Source organism: Podarcis gaigeae (genome assembly GCF_964106915.1).
Source record: "Podarcis gaigeae genome assembly, chromosome: 6".
In the NCBI taxonomy this organism is placed as follows: domain Eukaryota; kingdom Metazoa; phylum Chordata; class Lepidosauria; order Squamata; family Lacertidae; genus Podarcis; species Podarcis gaigeae.
The window spans coordinates 3,075,525-3,102,945 of NC_139682.1; the positions used below are offsets into that span (position 1 = coordinate 3,075,525).

Here is a 27,421-nt window from a genome sequence, read left to right on the forward strand (position 1 = left end):
TGGCTGTTTGGCTTGTGGAGCTGCGGACTGCATTTAGGATCCTGCTTGCGTGTGTCAACCTGCCCTCAGGACCAACCTGCTTAGGACCACTGAGGTTCACCTTTAGCCATTGTGGCTCTCAGCTATCAGGGCCAAGTGCATATCAAAAATTTAGCTTTGTGCAATTAAAATAGATTGAAGCACTTTAGCAAAATATATCTGTTATGTACTGAAGTTCTCACCCTGGGCCAGCAGGGGGATACTGTAGATAGTTCAGGTCCACATATGCAAATAAAGGATCGAAAGTGACGTTCAGTGATTGGATAGTTACAGAAAATGGTTACTGATGCGTTGTAGTGGAGCTCTATATAAGCAGGCTGGCTGAACTGTTCTGGCCTGTGAATAAACAAGAGCTGTTTGAAGAATCGCTGTGTCGTCTGATATGTTCACCCACAACATAACAATAATCCACTTTAAAACAAGCAAGCTCTCCATTCCCCAAATGTGCTTCTTGGAGTTAGGAAAGTGATGCCAAGATGCATGTGTGGGATGAATGAATGATCAACAAGAGGTTGTACCTGGAGAAATGCTCATTGCAGTATGACCTCCCCACAAACAAATCAGAATAAATGCTCAATAAACACTGGGTGGAGTATAATCTCCCTGCAAGTTTTCTGCAAATAAATCAGGGCGAATTGTCAATAAAGAGGTTGTCCACAGCCCCCCCCCAGTCTGATCTGTTTTTAAACCATCTAAGTGAGTAATCCTCATCATATCCTGTGTCAGTGAGTTCCACAAGTGAATTGCATGCTATTCCCCAATGGCAATTAGAAGCGTGGTTGGCCTGCAGAGGAGAAGAGAAAGCAGGCAGGAGGAAGGAGAAGAAAGAGCCTCACCCAGGCAGGCCTTTATTGAAATGAATTTTAATATCATGTTGCAGCAGAATTAAAAATATACAAAAAGTTTGTGGTATACAAAAGAGTCTCAGTACAGATCCTCGGCTCCTCCCGCCCACCGACATGTGTCTGCGTGGGAGAGTCAAGAGAAGAAAGAGGCGTTTGATGTATGTACAGAACGTGGTGGAGAGGACCAGATCCCAGGAAGGCAGAGGGAGAAGGGGAGGGAGGCACGGATGGGGAGGGGAGAATGTGTCCATGTGGGGTCCTCCGCCCCTTCCTCCATGGTCAGCGGCTGGCCCAAGTCAGCCTGTTTCTTGGCCTAGCATAGATCAGAGTGGCCCCGCCAAAAAAGCCTAAACAGGGCTCTGGATTCTAAAACAGCTTTTCCTTGAGCATCATAACTCCATAGAAGATACTGAATGGCTCTTATCTCAGAACATCACAGCCACAGAGCATCCTTGTCCTCCCTTTCCTCTTTTTGGAAAGTCTGAGCTGGCAGTCCTGCTTCTAATTTGCACCAGGGTAAGCCAGGAGTTCAGCATCCTCATTTTGAAAAGTAAGTGTGTGTGTTTGTGTGTGTGTGTGTGTGTGTGTAGCACCTCTGAAGACACACCTGCCCTGCCCCTCACCCCAAACCAGTGTTTCTCTTAAAAAGCAAAGCTACTCTCCTTCTACACGCGCCAACATCCCAGGGAGACCTAAATCTATACGGAAGCACCCAGGTTCAAAATTCGGCACGTGGGCCAGAAATCCTCGTTTCTGGGTTGCACGGTGGCCTTTAACTGGGGAGAGACGGCTTAAGAGCGAAGCAAAACAAGGTCTGGTTTTTAAAACAGATTTCCTCATGGATACGATGCACTTTGTGGGAATTGTGGCATCCCTCGTGCAGGATCCAGGTTACAGCAAAGCATACATTTTTCAAAGGTTTCACTCTCCGTTTTGTTAAGTCAGCCCTATTTTCAACTTACATGAAACACCGAAAACGGTAATGGGAAAAAATTCAGAATGATGGGAGTTGTTTTTTCTCTCGCTCCAAAGCTCCTTGGCCACCCACGATCCCCACCAATTCCCCAGCTGCATCCCATAATCTCAGATGGATGTTCCAACATGACAATAATAATTTTATTATTTATACCCCACCCACCCAGCTGGGTTGCTCCAGTCCATCTGCAGATCTCTATCTCCCTGTCCCAGGTCAAGGAGAGCTGTAGGGCAGAGCTACAGAAACTCAGAAAGGGAACCCCTCAGTCTGGGGAGAGAGGGTGGATGCTATTGTGTTCTCCTTTTAATCTCCCTTCCACCACTGGCTTTTGCATGCAGAGACATGTGCTGGCACCCACACCAAACTCACGCACCTGTACACATCACCGGGGGAGAGAAGACGCTGGCCGGCTGCAGGAGGGTCTGCTTGGGATCTACTCTGAGATTATTGCAAAGGTTGAGAGAGCTCGCAGCCCGGAGGCTGAGAAGACCGTGGCGAGAGTGCATAGAGAGTAGACCCCCCCCTCCTTTTGCCAGCAGGATCTCCCCCTCCCCCAGCAAGAGCTCCCCATGTAGAGGATGCTGCAAAGATGCTGCGCATCTTAAAATAATGGCTTTGCTCAGCTCTCAGAGGCTCCCCCCAGCCCTTCTGAAAGACCCACAGAAGGGCGTTTCAAGGTCTTTGCTAATTGTGCCGTTTTCCCCACAAGGAGAGGGAGCAAAACACGCGCACGCTCATGCTCAGGACTGTCCAGTCCTTCATGTTCCCCTTCCCAGAAAGGCCCAGCAGGCAGAAGCTTCAGTCCCTATCAAAACCCATAGCCAATGTGGGGAGGGGGGCAGCTGGGCACCCAAGAGATGTGTCACCAGGGGAAATGGTGCCTTTGGTTTGGGTGACAAAGGCTTGTAGCACCAGATACCTAAAGCTGCCTTGGTTTGTTCTTTCCAGCCCTCCTGGATTTCTGGTGGTGGTGGGGATGAAGGAGATGATTATTTGCCCGTCCAAACCCCCCCCCCCAACAGAACAAGTAGCATTGCGGAGACATTACATCTGCTGCATTTTAAGAACCAGCCTGACTGCGTAAGCATCCCAAGTGCTTAGAAGGGCTACTATTTACTTAAAGGATTGGCGCCCGAGTTTGCTATTTTTCCTCTTCCCTCCCTGTTCCTTTTCCCTTTTGTGTCGTGTCTTTTCAACCGTAAGCCTGCAGACAGAAGCTGAAACTCCGGGAACACAGGAAGTCACCTTAAACTAAGTTGGAACAATTGTCTTTCTAGCTCAGTACTGTCAGCAGTGGCTCTCCAGGAGGACTCTCTTCCTGCCCCACATAGGGATGCCAATGGGGCCTGACCCAGAGACCTTCTGCATGCAGTGCAAATGCTCTGCAGTTGAGCTACTTCATCCTCCTCAGAAAGAGTGCAGAATCCTGCCCTTTTGAATTAGACCCGTGGCAAGACCTCAGATCAACAACTGCACGTCTTGGGCAAAAGACCAGACCATCAAGAGCTGGTCCAATTCACCAGGCAGGAGACAATGATTGGTTACCCCAGCCTTGCAGAGGAAGCAGTTCTGATAGATGCTGCCAGATGGCCTTTTAGGCACCTCTTTGGATCAACAGGATATGGACAGCAGGAACCAGCAGCTTCAGAGGAATGCTAAGGTACAAAGAATAATCTGGGGGCCGGGGAAGGAATACGGTGGAGGAACCTCCGAAAACAGCCCATTGAGGGCCGAGTAGCTATGGAGTGTACACTGATGTTTGCAGGTGGGGTGAAGCGACAGAAAACCAGGAGGGAAAAGGAATGGAATGGAGTCATCCGCAGGAGGGCACAGCTGGCTGGCTGGCACAGTGAACGGGACCACCCCATACTGCCGGTCCCATTTGCCTTTATGACTACATGGCCCAATATTGCTTCCTTCTTGCTCTCCCCATAGAGTCTCGGTTCCTAGGGAGCGAAATCAAGCTCAGCTGCTGAGGAAGGTGCAGGCAGGCAGCTGTGATCTGATTCAGAGCTATGATCTGGACCTCGTTTTCAGCACTAGGTTTCAGCCCTTGGACAAAGCATTGGAGAGCTCCCAGAATCCTGTGCCAAATCCTACGCCAAATCCCTTTCCCAATAACTGTGTAACCACAACCAGCCCCCTGCCCGCCCTTAACACATACAAGAGGTTCTAGTTACAGGTAGGTAGCCGTGTTGGTCTGCCGTAGTCGAAACAAAATTTAAAAATTCCTTCCAGTAGCACCTTAGAGACCAACTAAGTTTGTTATCTGTATGAGCTTTCATGTGCATGCAGACTTCTTCAGATAACAAGTGTGCATGCACACGAAAGCTCATACCAATAACAAACTTAGTTGGTCTCTAAGGTGCTACTGGAAGGAATTTTTAAAATTTTGTTTCACACACAAGAGGATTAGCCAATGACTTTAGCCTTCCTTCTTCAGACAGAACAAGGGGAAGTCGGCTCACATGGGCTGCAGCCAGAAGACATCTAGTGGACATCTGGAGAAAGCAATGTCAGCTGCCAATGAAACCATCACCAAGTTGCCAAACACATGACTGAGCAAGCTCCTTTGCCAACCTGGCGCCCTCCAGATGTTTTGCCCTACAGCTCACATCAGCCCCATCCAGCAGTTTGTTTCCTTCACACCTCGGTTAAAACTGTAAGCCCTTTGACAACCAGTTTGGTCATTTTTAAATGCCCACATCTGCTTGGTGGTGTCCTACTCGCATGGGTGAAAGTGAACTTTCCCTCAATGGAAGAGTCAAAGCAGAGGTCAGGTGGGCATCTGTCAGGGATCCTTTCGCTGCGATTCCTACATTGCATGGGGTTGGACTAGATGGCTTTTGGAGGGCCCCTTCCAACTCGACCATTCTATGATTCCGTGGTGGCGAGGAAGCCACCAGCCCCATCACAAACTCCAGCTGGGTGAGCCCTTCCAGGACGCTGCCAAATGGCACCATGGACCTCAGTGAGAGGGGAAGCTGCCTTCTGCAGAACCAGATTATTGGTCCATCCAGCTCAGTGTTGGGCTGGCTCTGCAGGGCTTCAGCCTGAGGACTTTCCCAGACCTACCTGGCAATGCTGGGGACTTCCTGCACGAAAAGCAAAAGTTCTGCATCTGAGCTATGGCCCTTATCCTTTCTCAGAAGGAAAGAACCTGCCTCAGCCTTAGCCTTTGCTGTGCTGTTTGGCCTAGCTTAGCTGAGTGATCTCCTAAGAGGCTTCTATCAACTGTACTGGAGGTGTCAGTGCAAGTCAGGCAGGCACAAAAAGCCCAGGGCTCACAGGAGAACTGGATCTTCCATCAGGACAAACATCTGCACCTGGCATGGTCTGGCAAATGCCAGCGCCCCTGAGCCTACAGATGTCCCACTGCAGCTTCGGTCCTGTATATCTGCGGTCTCGGTCCAGTCTATCTGAAGGAGCATCTCCACCCCCATCGTTCTGCCCAGACGCTGAGGTCCAGTGCTGAGGGCCTTCTGGCGGTTCCCTCACTGCGAGAGGCCAGGTTACAGGGAACCAGGCAGAGGCCCTTCTTGGTGGTGGCACCCGTCCTGTGGAACGCCCTCCCACCAGATGCCAAAGAGAACAACTACCAGACTTTTAGAAGACATCTGAAGGCAGCCCTGTTTAATGTTTGATGCATTACTGTACTTTAATATTTTGTTGGAAGCCGCCCAGAGTGGCTGGGGAAGCCCAGCCAGATGGGCGGGGAATGAATAAATAAATAAATAAATAAATAAATAAATAAATAAATAATAATTATTCCCCCGGGCACCCTTCCACTTCTCCATTTTCAACTCATTTCTCTATTTCCACCTCTCCCCTGCAGCTGTAGTCCTGATCCAGTTTGGCTGCTTTGAGAATAAATCAGGATACATTCGCAGAGACAGGAGAGAAGATCGTGGGCCTTCAATGCCTGGCTCCTGCCTTCACCCCACCCTTCCGACAATGTGCATTTTGCCGCTTCGTAATAAAGAACACAGAGGCTCCCATATTCTTTGCAGCATCACTTATTTTGCTAAGCTGAAAAGCAAAACACCACCGCCTACATCTCCAGAGAACACAAGAAGAGCCAATGCCCATCTAGTCCAACATTCTGTTCTCACAGTGGCTGAACAGTTGCCTGTTATGGGAAACCAGGAAGCAGGATCCAAGCACAAGAGCCCTCTCCCCTTCTGGGGTTTCCAGCAACTGGTATTCAGAAGCATTGCTGCTGCCAACTGAGCCTAGCCCTCCTGGCTAGTAGCCACAAAGGCATCTTGCTTGCCACATGCAGAAGAGGGCAAACTTTGTCTGCTGTTCTCCTAACAGGTGGGAACACACACGCCTGGGGATGACATTGCAACACAGGTTATTCCACAATCACACCCTCCGTTCTGCTGCTGCTGCTGCTGGATTTGAGAGCCAGCCTTTCAGACCCTTTCCCAGTCCCGAAATAGCCCTAGCAGCAAGGAAGGCTCCCTGATAGCCGAGACTCAAGGGGTAGAGCAACCGGGACAAAACTGTCCCTTTCAAATGACCCCCTTTGTCTCGGCACCTTGGCAGGCGTTGGGGGCCTCAGCTGCAGCCTGCAGGAATCGGATGGCATGGGTTGCAATCTGCCACAGAAGCTGGGAATGCTTTGCTAATTGCACCGTCCGAACTGCGCATGATGGCACAAGCTGTTCAGGGGAGGGAGAATGCAGACACGCCCCCCCTCCTAAGCCCCCCTCCTGTTGCTGCTGGTAGTGGGAGAGCTTCGATGGACACTGCTAACCACAGCCTGAGGTAGATAGTTTTTCACATCGGGCGGAAGCAAAGCGATGGGCAACTGTTTTCAGCTGAACGGATCCGGGCCTTTTGCACAGCCATTGTTCTTGCAGGGAGGTTTAAGGTGGGGCCAGGGAGATCTCTGCAACAAATCTGCTTTTCTCTTGCTCCTATCCCTGCCCTCGCAGCTGCAGATATTTTTGCAGTAAATGTAGCACCAGGGGACTCTAAGCGGCTGCTGTGTAGCTGCCCTTTGGTCTTGCACAGTTAGAGGCAGGGTCATGTTCATTCCATGCGCCTGAGCCACGGCAGTGCAGAATTTAATATTGGCCCTAGGTTGTCACCTCTTCAAAACAAGTTTCTAGCCCTTATAGAAGCCAGAGATAAACTCGGAAATGGCTGCGCAATGGCTGGTGGCATCTCAGGGGCTGAATGGGTTCGAGTGCTCTCCATATCCCCATCAGAACCAGTGGTTCCTATTTACATAATCTATCCACATCAGAAAATTCAAGCTACTTCATCACAGAAATATGGATGTGTGAGCACTGAACCTACAAGGCTCAGTTAGAGCTGGAGACTAATTTTCTAACCCAGTTAAGGAAAGTTTAGAGTCAAATTTAAATGGGCTGGACAATCAAATTCCACACCCAGCAAATGCCCGCAAACAATTTTTGCACCACACATCGCTTACTAATTCTTTTGTCAGCGGTAGGACTGATGGACAGTTTCTAAAAATATCCCGCTCATCCTTCAAAGCCTCAGCAGCCATAAAAGGCAGCACAGAATATTTTCAACTCAATAAACCGGAATGTGCCCCTTTCCCATCTTTTACCAGCCATATTCCTGTCATCAGTAATATCCCTGCCCCCCAGCTGACAGGCCTCATCCCTGACCCTGCTAAAATAGCTTCCTCCCACCCTTTTCATCCAAGTCACCTTCTCTACTGACCAAAATGCACAGCCCCTCATTCCACATTCTTCCTCCCCCCCCCCTGAGGCCAGTCCAATCACTGCCTAGACCTAAGCATACTTAATCATGTATGTGACCTGTACCAAGGATGACACAGGTTCAACAGGAACCCAAAGAGCAAGGTTAGCACTTCAAATCAAATTAGTTCCTTTAAAGATCTCTTATTCTTTTCCCGGGACGCAGGTGGCGCTGTAGGTTAAACCACAGAGCCTAGGGCTTGCCGATCAGAAGGTCGGTGGTTCGAATTCCCGCAACGGGGTGAGCTCCCGTTGCTCGGTCCCTGCTCCTGCCAACCTAGCAGTTCGAAAGCACGTCAAAGTACAAGCAGATAAATAGGTACCACTCCGGCGGGAAGGTAAATGGCGTTTCCGTGCGCTGCTCTGGTTCGCCAGAAGCGGCTTAGTCCTGCTGGCCACATGACCCGGAAGCTGTACGCCGGCTCCCTCGGCCAGTAAAGCGAGATGAGTGCCACAACCCCAGAGTCGGCCACGACTGAACCTAATGGTCAGGGGTCCCTTTACATTTGCCTTTTTATTCTTTTCCCACACCCTGCTGAGGTTCATATCAGTCTGGCCAGGTCCTTTCATATAGTTTTTGTTTTTGTTTTTCTGCTGTCGAATACTGTATGTACACTTGACAAAGAATGATGTACAGTGGTACCTCAGGTTAAGTACTTAATTTGTTCCAGAGGTCCGTTCTTAACCTGAAACTGTTCTTAACCTGAAGCACCACTTTAGCTAATGGGGCCTCCTGCTTGGGCCGTGCCACCGGAGCACGATTTCTGTTCTCATCCTGAAGCAAAGTTCTTAACCTGAAGCACTATTTCTGGGTTAGCGGAGTCTGTAACCTGAAGTGTATGTAACCCGAGGTGCCACTGTACAGCTCAACGGCTGTATTTGGAACCATCCTTGACATATTTACTGGATTCAGTAGGGCTTGCTCCCAGTAAAGTACGCATTGCAGGTGAAGAGCTATTGTTGAACTATATTTCCCATCAACCCCGGCCATTGGCCGTGCCAGCCTGGGTTGATGGGAGTTATAGTTTGACAGCATATGGAGGGGCAAAGGTTCTCTACCCTTGATGTTCAGGATTGCAGACTTGAGGCTACAGCTCTCAGTGGGACAGACTGCTGAATGGCCACGCTGAGGACTGCATTGAAATTTAGTCAAATAAAAGGGATCACTTTATTTGCACTGTATGTCCGGGTTTGGGGTCAGGCATGAGTTTCAAATTTAAACCTCTGCCCCCCAAAAGCCTTTGGAGAAAACTCATGCCCCCAACTTAAATATGTGGGAACCATCACAATTTGCTATTTTGCTTATTTCTCCTCCCCTCTTTCCCCCGTTGCCTCCCCCTCCCTCCATGCACATTGTTGGACATTTTGGAACAGGCGGAAGAGACATTCCCCTGCCCTGAGCAGCTTACAATCAAATCTTCATTAGGGCAGATGGTTTACTAGGCCAGCAGCATGGTGCAAGAATACAGAACTCATTTATCAGGCTAGATGGTAAACATTGACAGGAACGGGTAAACAGGGAGGAAACGAATATCAAGGGATACTTGCCCGCAGACTGTCTCGCCAGAGACAGTTATCTCCTGCTTGGACTACTGCAATGCGCTCTACGTGGGGCTACCTTTGAGGGTGACTTGGAAACTGCAATTAATCCAGAATGCGGCAGCTAGACTGGGGACTGGGAGCCGAGACCACATAACACTGGTCTTGAAAGACCTACATTGGCTCCCAGTACGTTTCCGAGCACAATTCAAAGTGTTGGTGCTGACCTTTAAAGCCCTCAACGGCCTCGGTCCTGTATACCTGAAGGAGCGTCTCCACTCCCATTGTTCTGCCCGGACACTGAGGTCCAGCTCCGAGGGCCTTCTGGTGGTTCCCTCATTGCGAGAAGCCAAGTTACAGGGAACCAGGCAGAGGGCGTTCTTGGTGGTGGCGCCCACCCTGTGGAATGCCCTCCCATCAGATGCCAAAGAGATAAACAACTACCTGACATCTGAAGGGAAGTTTTTAATGTGTGACATTTTAGTGTATTTTTGGTCTTTGTTGGAAACTGGCCAGAGTGGCTGGGGAAACCCAGCAAGATGGGCGGGGTACAAATAAAAATTTATTATTATTATTATTATTATTATTATTATTATTATTATTATTAAGCCATGATGGCTCTGCTCTGACTCCACAGTTGGAGACGGCATTGCTTCTGCATACCAGCTGCTGGAAACCACAGGAGGGGAGAGGGGTCTTGGGTTCAAATCCTGCTTTGAAAACAGGGTGCTGGACTTGACGGGCCAGTGGGACTCTTTATGTCATTATCTGCTTACCATCCAGCCCGATCAAGTCTTGCACACATTATTCTGTAAGCATGTGGCTGCTAGCTTTCCCTTGGAATCATGAAATGATAGAGTCAGAAGGGACCCCGTGGTTCATCTAGTCTAACCCCTTGCAGTGCAGGAGCCCCAGCTAAGAAGAAGAAGAAGAAGAGGAGTTTGGATTTGATATCCCGCTTTATCACTACCCGAAGGAGTCTCAGAGGGGCTCACATTCTCCTTTCCCTTCCTCCCCCACAACAAACACTCTGTGAGGTGAGTGGGGCTGAGAGACTTCAAGGAAGTGTGACTGGCCCAAGGTCACCCAGCAGCTGCATGTGGAGGAGTGGAGACTCGAACCCGGTTCTCCAGATTACGAGACTACCGCTCTTAACCACTACACCACACTGGCTCTAAAGCATCCATGACAGATAGACGCTTCTTCTTTTCTACATGTCATTCCAAAAAAAGCACCAATGTATACTGATAGCGCTATGGAGAAGAAGACCCACCTAATGTATACACTTCTGCTCTGGGTCACTCAACCCACGGGGCCAACACTGCTGCGATCGGCCTGAACAGAGCTTTTTGTCGGGCAGCTGGGAAAAAATACATCATCTGGGAAGCCACAAAGCAGCGGCTGCTGCTACCAACCCACTCAGGTGAGAACCCCTTTCCTCAATGGGCTGAGTGGGGGGGACGACAGCCCATTTGATCCTGGCTAGAACACTCACAGCATCTCCTTTAAGGCATATATATCTACACTACAGACTAAAGTGGTGCAATGGCCCCTCCCCCTCCCCCAAGGAACCCTGGGAACTGTAGTTCCGAGAGGGGGAAGCTGGTGCTCTCTTTATCAGAAGGTCGTCGGTGACCTTGACTCGACTACAATCCCCAGGGATCTTTGGGGAGGGGGAAGTGAAAAAGAGGTATAGAAACCAAGATAGGACTGCAATGTAGGTAACATGTCCTTAGAGACCGGCTCCTTGGCTTGGCGTATTAACGGTGCGTGTGCCCCACCTTTTATGCCCGCAGGGCTTGGAAGAAGACCCATTCATTCCTGGAAGCCCTCCTTGTCAATGTCAAATCTACACATATTTAAATGAGGGGACGCGTGTCGCGAGAAACCGGACACCCAACGGAGATGGACGAGGAACGAGACGGGCGGTCATGTTTTCGAGGGCTAAATCTGCTCTCGTTTCAGCCCCATGGTCTGTTTACAGAAGGGTCTGTTTATATTACCAATGTGCCCCAGACCAGCCTTCTCTGGTACCCTCCTGGTGTTTTGGACTACAACTCCCATCATGCTGGGGCTGATGGGATTTGTAGCCCAAAACTTCTGGAGGGCACCAGAAAGAGAAGGCGGCCCTGGACCCTCACATCAAACCCACACGGATGCCAGCAGGTATCACACAGCCCCTGAAGGCTCATTCTCAGCCCCTATGAGCCACTCCTATCCCCTTCCCATCTTTTGACTATCCAGCATCCCTTAGCATCCCCAGAATCAACGCCGCCACCTGCCCACAGGTTAACTTTGACCCCATCATCACTGCTCAGCCACTCTTAGGCGGCCTATTCTCCCCATTGCCCAACAACCAGAGGTCAGCAAATAATCCACGGACTCGATAGGCCTTAGCTACCTGGGCTCAGGTGAACAGGTGAGGTATTTTGAGAGAGACCACAGGGCCTCCTTCACAGGGGTGCATCAAGGGGGTGGGTGGCATCCCCCCCATTCAAGGCAGGAGGAGAAACAGCACACCCTGCCTGAGGGATGGGTAGGGGGATTGGGAGGTGAGAAGCAAACTTACGGCTGGGCAGCGAGCTTGGGGAGAAGAGATAGCACCAATTGGCCTCAATCAAGCTCACCCCTGTCTCTGGAGGAGTTGGGGGCCAGGAATTGTCAGTGCTGTGTGTGTGTAAGTTGGGGGGACAGAAAGAAAGACCAAATCAAAGTTGCTGACGAGACATTGGGGTCAGGATGCTGCTGTCTGGGCCTCCGTCGCCTCGCCCTAAAGTTGGCGGGGAGAGGACCACAAGGCCAGCTCGCTCTGGCTGCTGAGGAGCCAGGCATGGCCCTTGGGGTTGGGAAGGGCCCCTGCGGTGTGGCTCCAGGCCCCCACGGGAGGGGGGGACTCCGCTTTACACGGTGGTCTCATACTCCAGCAGCTCCTGAGAGACCCCCACGGTGCGGTACTGGAGGCGCGGAGTAGCGGGCGAGGTGTACTCCAACGCCAGGATGGTCTTTCGGAGGCGCCTGTCGATGAAGTGGGCATCCCAGGCGGGGTATTTCTTGCGGGGCAAGTCGATGCGGATGACGGGCCCCTCTGTCCGTGGGGCCCGGGCGACGGGCGTGGGGGGAACACTGGGCCTCACCTGGAAGACCGGCACGCAGCTGTCTCTGTCCCCCGGCACGCCCTCCCTCTCGGCCCCTGTAGTCCTCGGCAAGGAGCGAGGGGGGCTGGTGACGATGTCGGCCGGGGGCCCTGCCCCACAAGGGACCGCTGTGGGCTCCTCGCCGCACACGCAGCCCCCGCCGCGCGGCCCGAAAATGGTTCCGTTGGGGTGCAAGAGGCAGTAGTAGATGAACATGAAGAAGACCCCTAAGGCGAAACTGGAGGTGACCACGCAGACGATAATTAAGGCGTTGGACTCGGGGACCCCGCTCTGGTCCCTGAACCAGTACCAGAGGCCCGTCATGGCGGCGTTCTCCGACAGGATGATGACGTAGTAGATGGACATGCGGCAGCGGCTGCGGCCTTCCTTGACGTTGAACCAGCAGAAGATGTAGATGATGCCCACCACCATGTTGTAGATGATCTCCTCCCACTTGGACATGCAGAAATCCGTCTCGCCTTGGATGATCCAGAAGGTCATAATGCACCAGTGGGTGACGATGAAGATCCCAAAGTAGAGGTGGAACACGGAGGCGAAGAGGGCGAAGGCGATGGCCCGGGCGGCGATGGTGAAGAGGTGCCAGAGGATTTGCGTCACCGCCCCCTTGTAGGACATGGGCATCTTGTCTTCCCGGGAGTCCCGCAGTACCTTTTGGTAAGAAGCCAGCGTCCAGGCCAGGGACACCAGCGAGGCGGAAGCCGAGAGACCTGCCCAGGTGAGAGAGAGAGAGAGAGAAAGGGAAAGCCGGGAATTAGGGGGAAGAGAAATGGTCTTACTGAGGGATCGCAGGGGGAGAGAGAGAGGGAGGTGGAGGCAGGAGGAGAAAAGGGGTGGATCTAAGAGGAGGACAGGAGACAGAGGTCATGGAGAGAGACTGGAGTCATGGAAGGATGAGCAGGAGGATGCTGGTACTAGCCTGAGCCTGTGTGCATGTGAGAAAGGCACACAGGCAGGAAGAACGGAGTCGTGGTTGAGGAAATCCCAAGAACAGGAGCCAATCGTGGTGTGGTGGTTAGAGCGTTGGACTAGGGTTTGGGGGAGGCTGGGGTTCAGATCCCCACCTGCTGGCCATGAAACTCACTGGGAGTGACCTTGGATGCCAGTCCTTGCTCCCCAGCCTAACCTGCCTCACAGGGTTGTTGTGAGGATCAAACGGAGAGGGAGAGAATTGTGTGTGCACCCTGAGCTCCTTTGAGAAAACATGGGATACAGGGAAATCAATAGATAAGAGGGGATTGGGTGACAACTTTGTGGCTGCGTCTGTAACGCTGATCATGCTCACCTCAAGGAAATCTATAGCACACACAGAGAGAGACGAGCTGTAGGAGGGTGGAGCAGTTTGGAAAGAAAAGAGGGGGGACACCCTGTAATGATCAGGAAGCCAGTGCGGTGCAAACATGCTGGCAGGAGATCCTCTTTTTTCACCTTCAGCATCATGCCCCTCTCCTCCCTGTGACGGACCACTGCTGGGAGAAGGAATCTGTTCCTTAGGAAGCATTTGACCTGCTTAGGGCGAGGGGTGGAGGAGCTGAGGAGCACAGGAGAGATTTGTGGAAGTATGGGGAGAGCATTGTGTTTTGCCTCCTCTTAAAAACATCCACTAGAGGTGCATTTGCACTGCACCGGACTTCCCATTTCCTAAAACGAAAGAGACTGGTAACTGCTGATGGAGACCGTTGTTTTCCACGGCTCCAGGGAGTAGAACCCAAACCAATGGATTCAAATGACAAGAAGGAGATTCTGACTAAACATCAGGATGAACTTTCTGAGAGTAAGAGCTGTTCTACAGTGGAACAGCCTCCCTCAGAGACTTACGGGACCACCTCTCCCGGTCTGCCCCACGGAGGACCTTAAGGTCCATAAATAGCAACACCCTAGAGATCCCTAAGGAAGTCAGATTAGCCTCAACCAGAGCCATTGCCTTTTCAGCACTGGCCCCGGCCTGGTTGAATGCTCTGCCTCATGAGACCAGGGCTCTGCAGGATCTGATTTCTTTCTGCAGGGCCTGCAAGACAGAGTTGTTCTGCCTGGCCTTTGGCTTGGAATCAACTTGATCCCTTTCCCCTCTTTCCTCTTTCCTTTTTCCTTTCTCCTTCTGTGATGGAACTCCTATATGGGGACTTCCCTGGTTTTTTTTCTGGCCCACATGGACCAGTCTGGATAGTTGGCCTTGTTGAAGAATTAACGTTTTCATCCCCCAAAAGTTTTTGATTTGAGTTTCTACTGAAATGAGGCTGCATTTTAATGTTGTACTTAATCTTGTTTTTAAGTTGTATTTTAATCAATTGTTTTTATATTTGCTGTTAGTCGCCCTGAGCCCAGTCTTGGCTGTGGAGGGCGGGGTATTAATAATAATAATAATAATAATAATAATAATAATAATAATAAGACTCTCCTTCCTTGGAGGTTTTTAAGCAGAGGTTGGATGGCCATTTGTCATGGATGCTCCAGCTGAGATTCCTGCATTGCAGGGGTTGGACTAGATGGCCTTTGGGGGACCCCTTCCAAACCTACATTTCTATTATTCTATGCTCTGGCCCAGCATAGTCATTTTTTTTGTGGAAACAGGAAGCATGAGTAGAGGGTGCGGGGAAGATGGAGAGAGAAAAGAAAGAAGGTGACAGCCTGAAAATGGAAAGAAAGAGGTAAAATTGCAGGTGTACAATTGCAGGTGCAACAGCAAGGTGGAGAAAGTGAGTACTACAGGGTAAAGGATCGAGGGACAGGAAGAGATACAACATTTCTGAAAATTTTGAAGGTGTGGAATATATAACATTTTTTTACCTCTCTCTTTCTTTTTTTAAAAAAATACGGTAATGCTTGGGGTGAAATGAAATAATCGCAGCATTGACTTGATTGTTAATCTCAATTTCAGGTGCAAATGCTGTTACAGTCACGCATCACCTGCCCAAAAACGATAGCTGGATTTGTGCAAAGGGCTCTGGGGGAAAGAGTGGAATTCTAGCCATGTTTGCTCAGAAATAAGCCTCAGCACACGCAGTTCCTATCATAATTAGGGGAAGGCAAAAGTGATGCTGTGCTCCCCAGTTACTGAATCAAATCCTCCTCCCATCACTTGGTCGTGAATCTATTAACGGGAGCAACAGACAAGTTGCTCACAGAGTGTTCTGATTTGTTTTTAGGGAGACTAGATGAGATCGACTTGCATTTATTCGTGCAAGGTTCAATGTTTTTCCATCGAACCTGCTGAGCCACAGATTTTCCAAGGGTTTGGTGTCTCCGCTATGTGAGTGTGACGGGAAAACATTTGAATCTCTTCCACATATAATGTTCAACTGTCCCTTACATAGCATAGCTAGGACTAAATTCCTGGGTCCTGCTTTACTGCGCTTGGTTGGCAGGCCTGTTGAGTCACATGCCGCACTGCTTTTGCAGGATACAGATCCTTCTTTAACTCTGCATTCTGTAACTCTGCATTCCTGAATGCGGTTATCTCACACACAAAAACCACCAAAAAACAACATCAACAACAAAAACTAATCGGACAGTTTTGATGAGAGTGCATGACGGATCTCGTCTCCAGTTCTCCTTTTTCTGTGAACCGTCCCTTGGATCTTTCCGGGCCCCAAGCTGTTATTTGTCACTGCTCAATGACCCACCCTTGCATCGTGGTGTTCCCCTTCTGTTGTTAGATGTATTGGTTTTTATGTTTCTGTGCTTTTATGTTTGTACATATTTTATGGGCTAATAGCCGTAAATAAATAAATTTAATTAAATTAATTAATTACACCATGAGATTGCATCAAAGCCAAACTTTCTGTTATGTACTGGGTTGAATAGGATCCAGAATGCAGCAGTCTGGTCCTAGAGCAATAGGGTCCAGAATGCGGCAGTCTGATTGGTCCTAGAACAATAGGGTCCAGGATGCAGCAGTCTGATTGGTCCACAGGAGCCACCCAATCCAGCTCCAGGTGGAAGTGAATCCGCAACCTGATTGGCCTACAGGTGAATCCCGGAATTAGCCAATCACTTGGGGCCCATTGTATAAATAATGCATATAAAGCAGACATTCTGGGGGAACTTCTATTCCTCCTCACCACTATGAGCTGAATAAAGAGCATGAAATCCACTCTCGACTCCGAGTATATTTCATTTTCCTAGCGCATTTTCCAATTTCCTTATCACAAAACAAAAAAACAAAAAAACACCGCATCTTTGGGAAAAGTGGGTTTGTAGTACAAGGCCTCCAAATCAGCTTTGCCGGCATCCCTGTACTTAGGTGCAATCTACTTAAATCACCACCAGTTGGGTGAGGGCTGCTGCCCTCAGATGGGCTTTGAGGGGGCTTCTCCACAGGCTACACTCACCCTGCAAAGGATCGATCCTGTTCTGCTGCACCATGATGCTGAGCTGCAGCACCAGCTGCGGGGCGCTCTTGAGGAAGGTCTCCAGGAGCCGCAACATGCTGATGTCGGCGCTTTCAAACATCATCCTCCAGTAGAAGTGCCGCCGGCGATGCTCCGACTGCCAGCGGCTCTGGAGACCCAGGTACAGGGTCCGCAGGTACCTGCGCAGAAGAGAGAGGGGGCATGCGGAAGACAGCAGGTGAAGACTGGAGAACAGAAAGCCTGGAGGGGACCAAACTGCAAATTATTGCAATGGGATCGGGAGTCTTATTCCTTGCACCTCTAGAGGGAGATGCTGGCCTGATGTCCAGGGACACAGAGCGCCACCACGGCGGCTCGCTGGAATGTGTAGTGCGGTTCCCATCCCAGCAAGGATTGGGTGATCGCACTAAGCCAATATGGTTGCATTTGGCCTCGGATAACTGCTGGCTCCTGCTTGGCAGGGGCGTATGAAGGGGGCGGGGGGGGGTCCGCCCCGGGTGCCACCCGGGTGTGTGTTACAAGATGGACCGCTGCCCCCCCAGCTGTAGAGCAACAGAGGGTGCGCAGTGCCCATACGGGCTGCTGCTGCATGAGCATGCAGCTCAAGCATCGTCCATTTGGGCACCGCACGTGTGCCGTCTGTATGGGCATTGCGCATGCACCGCCAGGAGGTTTGCCCCGCCCCAGGTGCCAGAGAAGTTTCCTCTACCACTTCTGTTTGGTTGCTCAATCTGAGCAAGAAGCTCTCATCCGTCTAGTTGGAGCCCTCCTTGAAAGTCTGCTGCAAAAGTGGGGGACCTGTTACACTCAGGTGTCATTGGGCTCCAGCTCCCATCAGCCCCTGCAGTCAACATGGGACAATGGTCAGGGATGATTGGTGTTGTAGTCCAGCAGGGTCTCAGGTTCCTCACCTTTGCTCTACCAGGCTGTCTGAGAAGCTCCAGCTTTGCTTCTAAGTGGGTGGGGTCACGTTTCTGCTCATCTTGGTTCAAATAAATAAGTAAATGGACATCCTGCCATTCCACGGTCACACAAAGCCCTCACAAGATAGCAACAATTTATACTCTGGGTAATTATTGCACAATTGTTCAGACAGCACCACTATGCGAATCCCATAAGCAAGTAGACCGGGTCCCTGCCCTAGGAGTTTACTAGGAGTAAGAGAAGAGGAATGGGAAGTGCCCAGGGAACAAAGGGTTAATGTGAGCCAATGCCTTCTCAGGTACTGAAGCTGCATCCTGGTTGAGTTGGATGATTGGGCGGGCCCTGGGGATGTGAAACACAAGAGCAGTCAAGTACAACATTCCTAGAGTGAACATGTTTACACATGGGGAGGAATGTTTGTCCAGCCAGCAGGTAAACTTCCTGTTTCCTTCTGGGCTGGGACAGACTTCCTCTGCATGTGACTAGAGGTGGGTGTGGCCTCACCTGTGCAGGTAATGACAAAAGCACAGGGCAGGGCAGCCATCTCTCTATCTGTGACTACATGCAATGAAGAAGCAACATCCGTTTAGCCAAAGATGCTCTCTTGGCAGCCAAGAGAGGACAAAGGGACTGTCTCCTTATGAGATAGTTGCCAGGTGTATGCTACTTTTCTAAACTAAGTCTGCCTTCTGGGATCCTATTGTGAACAGAATGATGTGTGAGTAAACTCTTTTTATACTTTTGTAGAAGACTGTGTTGTGTCTTATCTTTTATAAGAGAATAAGGGGGAAATACCAGAACAGTTCTTATAGAGGCTTTAGCGAGTCTAAGCCAATGCATCTGCTGTAAGTTTAAAAGGGGGAATGTTACTCTGCTAAATTGTGAACTTGTTAACACAAGTTGGAAAGGCTATAATCAGTATATCCTCTCCCGCATCTCTGAACATTCCCACAAGAAGCAGCGCCAACAGAGGTGCCTTATGATGAGACAGAACACTGATTTGTCTAGCTTCGTACTGCTGACACCGACTCGAACTCCCTGTGGGAGGATTTGCAGACAAAATCACAAAGGCATGATTGCTAGACAATCGCAAACCGGGACAAAGGTAGCCTGCTGTTTCAGGGGACTCTTTGACATCATACTTCCAAACCTGGTGGTGGGGGAAAATACAATGGGTTAATCCCTCCCTGCCACTCACTTTTTCCTATTTGCGATGGGTGAAGACAGTATCTCTGTTCTCCTCCAGAGAGCAATTGCCATTTTGAACTGGACTATGGTTATTTGTAACATTTTAGGATTATTGCCTGCCTGATTTTCATCACTGTATATGTATATGCATCCTAGCAAGACTTTTGATGTGAGTAAACCTTGTGGGGGTTTTTTGGGGGGAGGGGCGTGTGAAGGAACTTTGGCTCCTAGGAGTTTACTCCCATCATTTCCAGTGAGATCTCACGAGCTCGCCCCCAAATCTCACAAGATCTCACCCCAAACTGCCGCCACTTCCCACCGCAGCAGCTTCAGCAGTGGTGGCAGAAGGGCAGGGAGACAGGTCCGTTTCTCCTTAAGAAAATCAACAAGCAGGAGTGTTTTTTTTCACCATCCCTTTCACTTTTAGAATCATAAAATTATAGAGTTGGAAATGTCCCCAAAGGTCATCTAGCCCAATGTAATGCAGGAATCGTGGCTAAAGTTTCCCTGCCAGGTGACCATCCGGCCTCTGTTTACAAACCTCGAGTGAAGGAGAGTCCGCCATCTTTAAAAGCACAAGAGCCATTCCAGGAGGTGGCGAAAGAGGCAGCTCCGATCACTTGTTACCAACAGATCAGGCTTGTGTCTGTTGGTCACCCTGCACTTCCTTTGCACTGCTGTCTCCTGTCCTCCAGGGGGCACTCATACCTGTTGCAGGTACATCCTCCCTCAGGCCAGCTGTAGGCGGAAAATTAGTTTGCGTGGAGAAGGAAGGACGTCTGTAGAACGTTTGCCTGTCTCCCTCTAGATCTGCCAGCTCCAGAACCAACCTTCACCCGACTTCTAGTGAAACACCCATCAAATGGGTGCTGTGATGGGGAGGAGATTTTATAGACAGCTCATTGCACTGATCAAATGTGCAAGAGAAGGAGGCAGGAACAGCTGGTCTCCCAGAGCCACATGGAGCTGTAGCATTGTACTCCTCGCAGGGCCGGATGACGACAAGATCCTTGGCTCCTGCTGCCAACGACTGTGTCGACCATCTGCCTGTCAATCTGCACTTCGTGTAGGTGTTTGGGGGAGACGTAGTTCTGCTGCTACCCAAAAAAGGCTTTTCTTTTAGGTGTTTATTGCAAATGCTGACACACTCACCCCTGCTTCCACCGCACCTCTGCTGCCATGCTTTCCCTGCACCCCATCTTTCTGAACGGTTCCCCAAACCCGAAAAGGTTCCACAGAGTCAAGTGCAAATATTCTGTTGTTGTCGTCACAGTGCTAAAGATTCCAGGCCAGTTCAGCCGCACGCTCTCTGCAAGCGACATATTGCTCCATCTGCATGTCGCAAGTCACTGTTTGGGGCGCTGTGACAGCTGATGGGGTGAACACCATTTCATGTATGTACGGGTTAGGCCCAGGCTAATGGAAGTGAGAGCTGGACCATCAAGAAGGTTGATCGCCGAAGAATGGGTGCTTTTGAATTCTGGTGCTGGAGGAGACTCTTGAGAGTCCCATGGACTGCAAGAAGATCAAACCTCTCCATTCTGAAGGAAATCAGCCCTGGGTGCTCACTGGAAGGACAGATCCTGAAGCTGAGGCTCCAAGACTTTGGCCACCTCATGAGAAGAGAAGACTCCCTGGAAAAGACCCTGATGTTGGGAAAGATGGAGGGCCCAAGGAGAAGGGGACGACAGAGGACGAGATGGTTGGGCAGTGTTCTTGAAGCTGCCAGCATGAGTTTGATCAAACTGTGGGAGGCAGTGGAAGACAGGAGTGCCTGGCGTGCTCTGGTCCAGTGTGGTCATGAAGAGTCGGACACGACTAAGCGACTAAACAACAACATTCTAAACAGCAGCATTCTCCCACAAAAAGAAAAAGAGAAGTGAGATTTATACCTGATCCTGGAGCCCAGTGCAGTGCAGGGAGAGAGATTCGAAGGACTGTATTATCCCAAACCTCCCATACAAATCTGTCTGGGCTCTAAGGTCTTTGAGGGAGCACTGTGGTGCAGCAGCAAAAAAAGCTAATGCTCTTCTAGGCTGCATCCACAGAAGTGGGCATCACATATTAGAAAGGATGCTGACAAGCTGGAACATGGGCAGAGGTGGGCAACTAAGATGATCAAGAGCCTGGAAAACCAAGTTTTATGAGGAGGAATGCTTGAGGAATTGAGTTTGTTTAGCCTAGAAAAAGAGGAGACTGAGAGGAGATATGATGTTGCTGTTTAGTCGTTTAGTCGTGTCCACCTCTTCGTGACCCCATGGACCAGAGCACGCCAGGCACTCCTGTCATCCACTGCCTCCTGCAGTTTGGTCAAACTCATGCTGGTAGCTTCAAGAACACTGTCCAACCATCTCGTCCTCTGTCGTCCCCTTCTCCTTGGGCCCTCCATCTTTCCCAACATCAGGGTCTTTTCCAGGGAGTCTTCTCTTCTCATGAGGTGGCCAAAGTCTTGGAGCCTCAGCTTCAGGATCTGTCTTTCCAATGAGCACTCAGGGCTGATTTCCTTCAGAATGGAGAGGTTTGATCTTCTTGCAGTCCGTGGGACTCTCAAGAGTCTCCTCCAGCACTAGAATTCAAAAGCATCTATTCTTCAGAGATATGATAGCCATCTTCAGCTATCAAAAGGATCGTCATGTGGAGGATGGAGAAAGCTTGTTTTCTTCTACTCTGCATGGTAGGACCCAAATCAACAGATTCAAGTGACAAGAAAGGAGATTCTGACTAAACACCAGGAAGAAATTTCTGAGAGTAAGAGCTGTTTGATAGTGGAAAGGACTATCTTGGGAGATTGTGATTCTTAAGCAGAGGTTGGACGGCCATCTGTCATGTATGATCTAGTTGAGATTCCTGCATTGCAGGGGGTTGAATCAGACAGCCCTTGTTGATCCCTTCCAACTCTACGATTCTATGATAATGGCATAAGACTTCAGGGACTGCAGTCCACTTCACCAGATGCATTAAATTCTATCCCGGCTTGTACTTTTTGGCGTCCCCCCCCCGACCTCATGGTTTATCATCCTCTGCCCCACCCAGACACAGATATTTGTACTGCAGGACAGCACTGAATGCTTTTGATGAAGCAGGCTGTAATCCACAAAGGCTCATCCCATAATAACTTTGAAAGTTTTTAAGGTGCCACTAGAAGACACACTCTCTCTCTCTCTCTCTCTCTCTCTCTCTCTCTCTCTCTCTCTCCAAAAAAATAATCTGAATTCTCTGCCAGCATAAGAGAAAAGAGGAAGGACTGGGGAGGAAAAGTGTGTGGGGTGGGCAGATTTTCTAAATTGTCATGATGGACACACAATGGAACATTTCAGACTGCAGGACGGGGGGGACGACGTACAGACAAACAAAAGCCATCAGAAAACTGTAATTTAGAACCAGTGTGGGTTTTGCTCTTGACTTCAGTGAAGCGTGGATTGCAGCACATATGAAGGGGGAGGGGGGCATTTTCCAACAGGTTGAACTTTCTATTTACGCTCCAGCAAGGAACTATTTTCGTCCTGTGAATATTAAACCATGTTTTGATTGAGCTAAGGTACATTTCCAAATGAGAGCACTGGGGGAGATTTTGTTTCAGGGCATGTTTGGAATGGATTCAAGTTTTGTTTTTTCCCCTGATAGCCTCATCCTCTTAACAGTTTTTCTGCCGGAGAGAGCTGACTTCTCCATGTTGCTTCACCAGTTTAGCAGGACCCCTGACTCCCCAATTCTTGCCATAAAACACCAAGGCTGTACATGAACTAAGAACATAAGAAGGGCCTGCTGGATGAGGCCAATTGCTCATCGAGTCCAGCATTCTGTTCTCACAATGGCCAACCAGCTGCCTGTGGGAAAGGAGGATCCGAGCAGGATCTGAGCACAAGAACAACTCTTCCCTTCTTGTGGTTTCCATCAACTGGCATTCAGAAGCATCACTGCCTCCAACCATAGGTGCCAACTCCCTGGGGCCAAAGCACCCACAACCTTCCCCATGAAGGGGCCAGGCACCCACAAATATTTGGTGCCAGGGCCATGCACGCTGCATGGCACCCATGGCCCTGGGTATAAGATATACGATACGATATACAATATCTTTATTGTCATTGTCCCATGCAGAACAATGAAATTGAGAAACTACATAAAACTACTAGAGAACTACATAAAACATTCAAAAAACCCTAAAAACTCTGAAACCCCATTTTAAAATACACTATACTACAGAGACCCCTTATGCTGCGTTTAGAACCAGAATTGCATTTGCGTAGAAACTGTTTCTCAGGCGGCTAGTCTGGTCTTTATAACCCTGGACCTTCTTCCAGAAGGCAGAAGCTGAAAGAGATCATTTCCGGGGTGCACACTATCCTGCGCTATCTCTGCCGCTTTCTTATGGCACCTGGCAGCATAGATTTGATCTAAGGTGGGAAGAGTGCACCCAATTATTCTCTCTGTAGTCTTTACAACCCTGGATAGCATTGTTTTTCCCCTGGCCGTGCAGCTCCCAAACCACACGCACAGACCATAAGTTAATACGCTCTCCACAGTGCAATGGTACCCACAGTCGCAGGGCCAGGTTGGCACTCCTGCCTTCAACTGTGGTGGCAGAGCATAGACGTCCTGGCTAGTAGCCATCAATAGTCCTCTCCTCCTCCATGAATTTGTCTAATCCTCTTTTAAAGCCACCCAGAAGGGAGTTCCACAGTCTAACAATGGAGTTCCATACTTTAAGAAGGACTTTACAGTCATACCTCGGGGTACAGCCACTTCAGGTTGTGTTTTCTCGGGTTATGGACCGTCGAAACCTGGAAGTACTGGAACGGGTTACTTCCGGGTTTTAGTGGTTGCGCATGCGCAGAAGTGCTAAATCATGCTTTGCTCATGCGCAGAAGTGCTGAATCGCAACCTGCGCATGCACAGATGCAGGTTGCGAATGCTGTGGGTTGCGAATGTACATCCCACATGGATCACGTTCGCAACCCGAGCATCCACTATACAGTGGTACCTCGGGTTACAGACGCTTCAGGTTACAGTCACTGCTAACCCAGAAATAGTACCTCGGGTTAAGAACTTTGCTTCAGGATTAGAACAGAAATCGTGCGGCACTGGCACGGCAGCAGCGGGAGGCCCCATGGTGCTTCAGGTTAAGAACAGTTTCAGGTTAAGAACGGACCTCTGGAACGAATTACCGGTAAGTTCTTAACCCGAGACTTTTTAAAGCTTGACCCAAGGTCACTCAACCCAATGGGGTGTTGTGGCCAACAGAGTCCTCATTCCCTCTCTGTGGGGCAATCCTAGCTAGAATTTCTCTCCATTCTGGACAGCCAAGGAGCTCCTGGCAAACAGCAGCTCTTGAATTATTCAGTTGACACTAAACTTGTCTGGCTATGAAAAGGAGAGGTGTGCATGAGCAAGGACTTGGTGCAAGGGTGTTACGAAAGGAGGGCTGGGCACCATTGCTTAGTGGTAGACTATGAGTCTTGCAAGTAGAGACATCACCTTGCCAACAAAGGTCCGTATAGTAAAAGCTATGGTTTTCCCAGTAGTAATGTATGGAAGTGAGAGCTGGACCATAAAGAAGGCTGATTGCCCGAAGAATGGATGCTTTTGAATTCTGGTGTTGGAGGAGACTCTTGAGAGTCCCATGGACTGCAAGAAGATCAAACCTATCGATTCTGAAGGAAATCAGCCCTGAGTGCTCACTGGAAGGAGAGATCCTGAAGCCGAGGCTCCAAGACTTTGGCCACCTCATGAGAAGAGAAGACTCCCTGGAAAAGACCCTGATGTTGGGAAAGATGGAGGGCACAAGGAGAAGGGGACTACAGAGGACGAGATGGTGGGACAGTGTTCTCGAAGCTACGAACATGAGTTTGACCAAACTGCGGGAGGCAGTGGAAGACAGGAGGGCCTGGCGTGCTCTGGTCCATGGGGTTGCAAAGAGTCGGACATGACTAAACGACTAAACAACAACAACAAACGAGTCTTGCAAGCAAAAGGTTCCAGGTTCAATCGCTGATGACGCCTCCAAGTAGGTCTCCTGCCAGAAACCCTGAATTGCCACTGCCGGTCAGTGTAGACAATACTGAGTGTGATGCAGGGTTCAAATCCCCACTCAGCGATGAAGCTCACTGGGTGACTTGACCTTGGTCCAGTCACCGTCTCTCAGCCTGTCCTACCTCACAGGGTTGTTGTGAGGATGAGATGGGGAGGAGGAGAACGACCACCTTGAAATCCTTGGAAGATAAAGGTGAATGTAAAGGGACCCCTGACCATTAGGTCCAGTCGCGGACGACTCTGGGGTTGCAGTGCTCATCTCACTTTATTGGCCAAGGGAGCCGGCGTACAGCTTCCAGGTCATGTGGCCAGCATGACTAAGCCGCTTCTGGTGAACCAGAGCATCGCACGGAAACGCCGTTTACCTTCCAGCCGGAGCTGTACCTATTGATCTACTTGCACTCTGACGTCCTTTCGAACTGCTAGATGGGCAGGAGCAGGGACCGAGGAACGGGAGCTCAACCCATTGCGGGGATTCGAACCGCCGACCTTCTGATCGGCAAGCCCTAGGCTCTATGGTTTAACCCACAGCAAGGTGATATATAAATGCAACTAACCAACCAAACAACAAGGCAACTTCCTTGGAATCTATGCCCTGGGTCTTTTGGGTCTCTTGCCTAAATCCTGTTGTCAGTGACTCTCTCTCTGTGTGTGAGCCAAGTGCTAACAGCACACATCAGCTGTGTGATGAAAACACCTCTTCTTCTTCTTTTAAACTCTTTAGCAAAGGCAAGTGCGCTGCTGAGCTGTCGTTGTCGTGTGCTTTGCAGCGCTAAAACCGCAAGTACATGGGAAGAGCAATGGTGGTGGCCTGGCTTTCCCTCTCTGGTTTAAGTCCTTCTTATTATCAAAGAAGAAAGGCCACCACTGGCCACCTTGTCTCAGAGTAAAATAATAATAAAACAAAACCCCTCCACCACTTGCAGGAAATCTCAGTGAGCACCCGATTTGTTGTGACTTTAATTTAATTAGGGGGAGGGGTAATGATGCAATATCCACAAACGGGGGGCAAATGAAGAGAAATTGATTGCGGAGCAGGATCCAGATCATCCGCATGGGGAATTAATTGGGAGTAATGGTTAAATAAATTGAACTGATTCTGCGTGATCTGGGAAGCAGTGCAAATGAATCGGAAAATGTATCTAGTGTGATTTGGAGGGGAAATCAATGTGTTCGCATGCTGTGAAATGTAAATTCTACCGATTCTTTGTAAATTTGCACATATGCATATAAATATGAATGCCTCTGGCCTGGGAAATTTTAGCCACCCCCTGAAGCCACTAGGAACCCAATCCTATGCTTGCACAGTCCAGCATCGCATAATACAGTGGTACCTCAGGTTAAGAACTTAATTCGTTCCGGAGGTCCGTTCTTAACCTGAAACTGTTCTAAACCTGAAGCACCACTTTAGCTAATGGGGTCTCCCCTTGCTGCCGCTGCGCCACCACTATCCGATTTCTGTTCTCATCCTGAAGCAAAGTTCTTCACCTAAGGTACTATTTCTGGGTTAGCGGAGTCTGTAACCTGAAGCATCTGTAACCCGAGGTGCCATTGTACATACAAACAGTCTCTCTCCCCCCCCCTCTCTTTATTGGTGTAAGGAAGGTTCCATGTAATAATAATAATAATAATAATAATAATAATAATAATAATAATTTATTACTTATACCCCGCCCATCTGGCCAGGCCTCCCTAGCCACTCTGGGCGGCCTCCAACAAAATATTAAAATACAGTAATGCATCAAACATTCAAAGCTTCCCTAAACAGGGCTGCCTTCAGATGTCTTCTAAAAGTCTGGTAGTTGTTGTTCTCTTTGACATCTGGTGGGAGGGCGTTCCACAGGGCGGGTGCCACCACCAAGAAGGCCCTCTGTCTGGTTCCCTGTAACCTTGCATATCGCAGTGAGGGAACCGCAAGAAGGCCCTCAGCACTGGACCTCAGTGTCCGGGCAGAACGATGGGCGTGGAGATGCTCCTTCAGGTATACTGGGCCTTTGAGGCCGAAGCCATTGATCGCCCTCTCCTCCTCCATGAATTTGTCTCCTCCTCTTTAAAAGCCACCCAGGTTGGTAGCCTTCACTGCCTCTTGGGGGTGAGCTGAATTGTTTCACTGTGCACTTTGTGAAGCAGAGAGAGAAAGGGGAGGAGGAGGAGGAGAGGGAAAGAGCCTCGTTTCCTGCGCCCCTTCTGTACCGAAAGGGATTCCTGCCTTTGTGAAAGGGGAGAGATGATGACTGCGAAAGGAGAAGGATTAAGCAAGAGGGGCTATAAAGCTCCCTCCTGACCTAGTAAACCTGTCACCCAAATGGATGGCTTTTATATCAGATCCATAAAACGCTCCCGGTTGACTCCATTAGCCACCCAGGGCCAGGAGAAAAACCTTATTCCAGCACTTTCGCCCCATACATCAGCTCTAAAGAGGGCTGCAGGAGCTTGTCAGCCCCACAGCTCCAAGACACCAAGGGGGCCTGCCAAACGGCCTTCTCCGCAAGAGGGTCTGGATGCCTCCGGCAAGACAGGAGTCAGCTGGGATCATTTTCCCGCCTGCCACCATAAGTCAAGGCTCCTTAGTCGGTGTGACATGGAGCCACAGCGTCACCCGCGTCCCTTAAATAAAACCATATCTTCTAATCTA

At 49.8% G+C, this 27,421-nt stretch overlaps 1 protein-coding gene and 1 long non-coding RNA gene across 3 annotated transcripts in view; both read right to left on the bottom strand.

The window, feature by feature from the left end:
* Positions 1 to 886: 886 nt before the first annotated feature.
* Positions 887 to 27,421, bottom strand: part of LOC310847269 — a 43,761-nt gene continuing 17,226 nt past the window's right edge. Inside the window, exon 2 of the long non-coding RNA XR_014565746.1 lies at positions 887 to 5,257. This is a non-coding gene — a long non-coding RNA (uncharacterized lncRNA). The remainder of the gene's footprint in view (positions 5,258 to 27,421) is intronic.
* Positions 10,502 to 27,421, bottom strand: part of XKR7 (XK related 7) — a 50,917-nt gene continuing 33,997 nt past the window's right edge. Inside the window, exons 1-3 of one of the 2 annotated variants that reach the window (XM_083744630.1) lie at positions 17,556 to 17,590; positions 16,624 to 16,823; positions 10,502 to 13,002 (exon numbers count right to left, since the gene is read on the bottom strand). In XM_083744630.1, coding sequence (XP_083600756.1) covers positions 12,041 to 13,002; positions 16,624 to 16,747 — 1,086 coding nt within the window. In that variant the 5' untranslated portion in view covers positions 16,748 to 16,823; positions 17,556 to 17,590 and the 3' untranslated portion in view covers positions 10,502 to 12,040. Of the gene's footprint in view, positions 13,003 to 16,623; positions 16,824 to 17,555; positions 17,591 to 27,421 lie in introns of those variants that run through there. The other variant, XM_083744629.1, reaches the window with a different exon arrangement.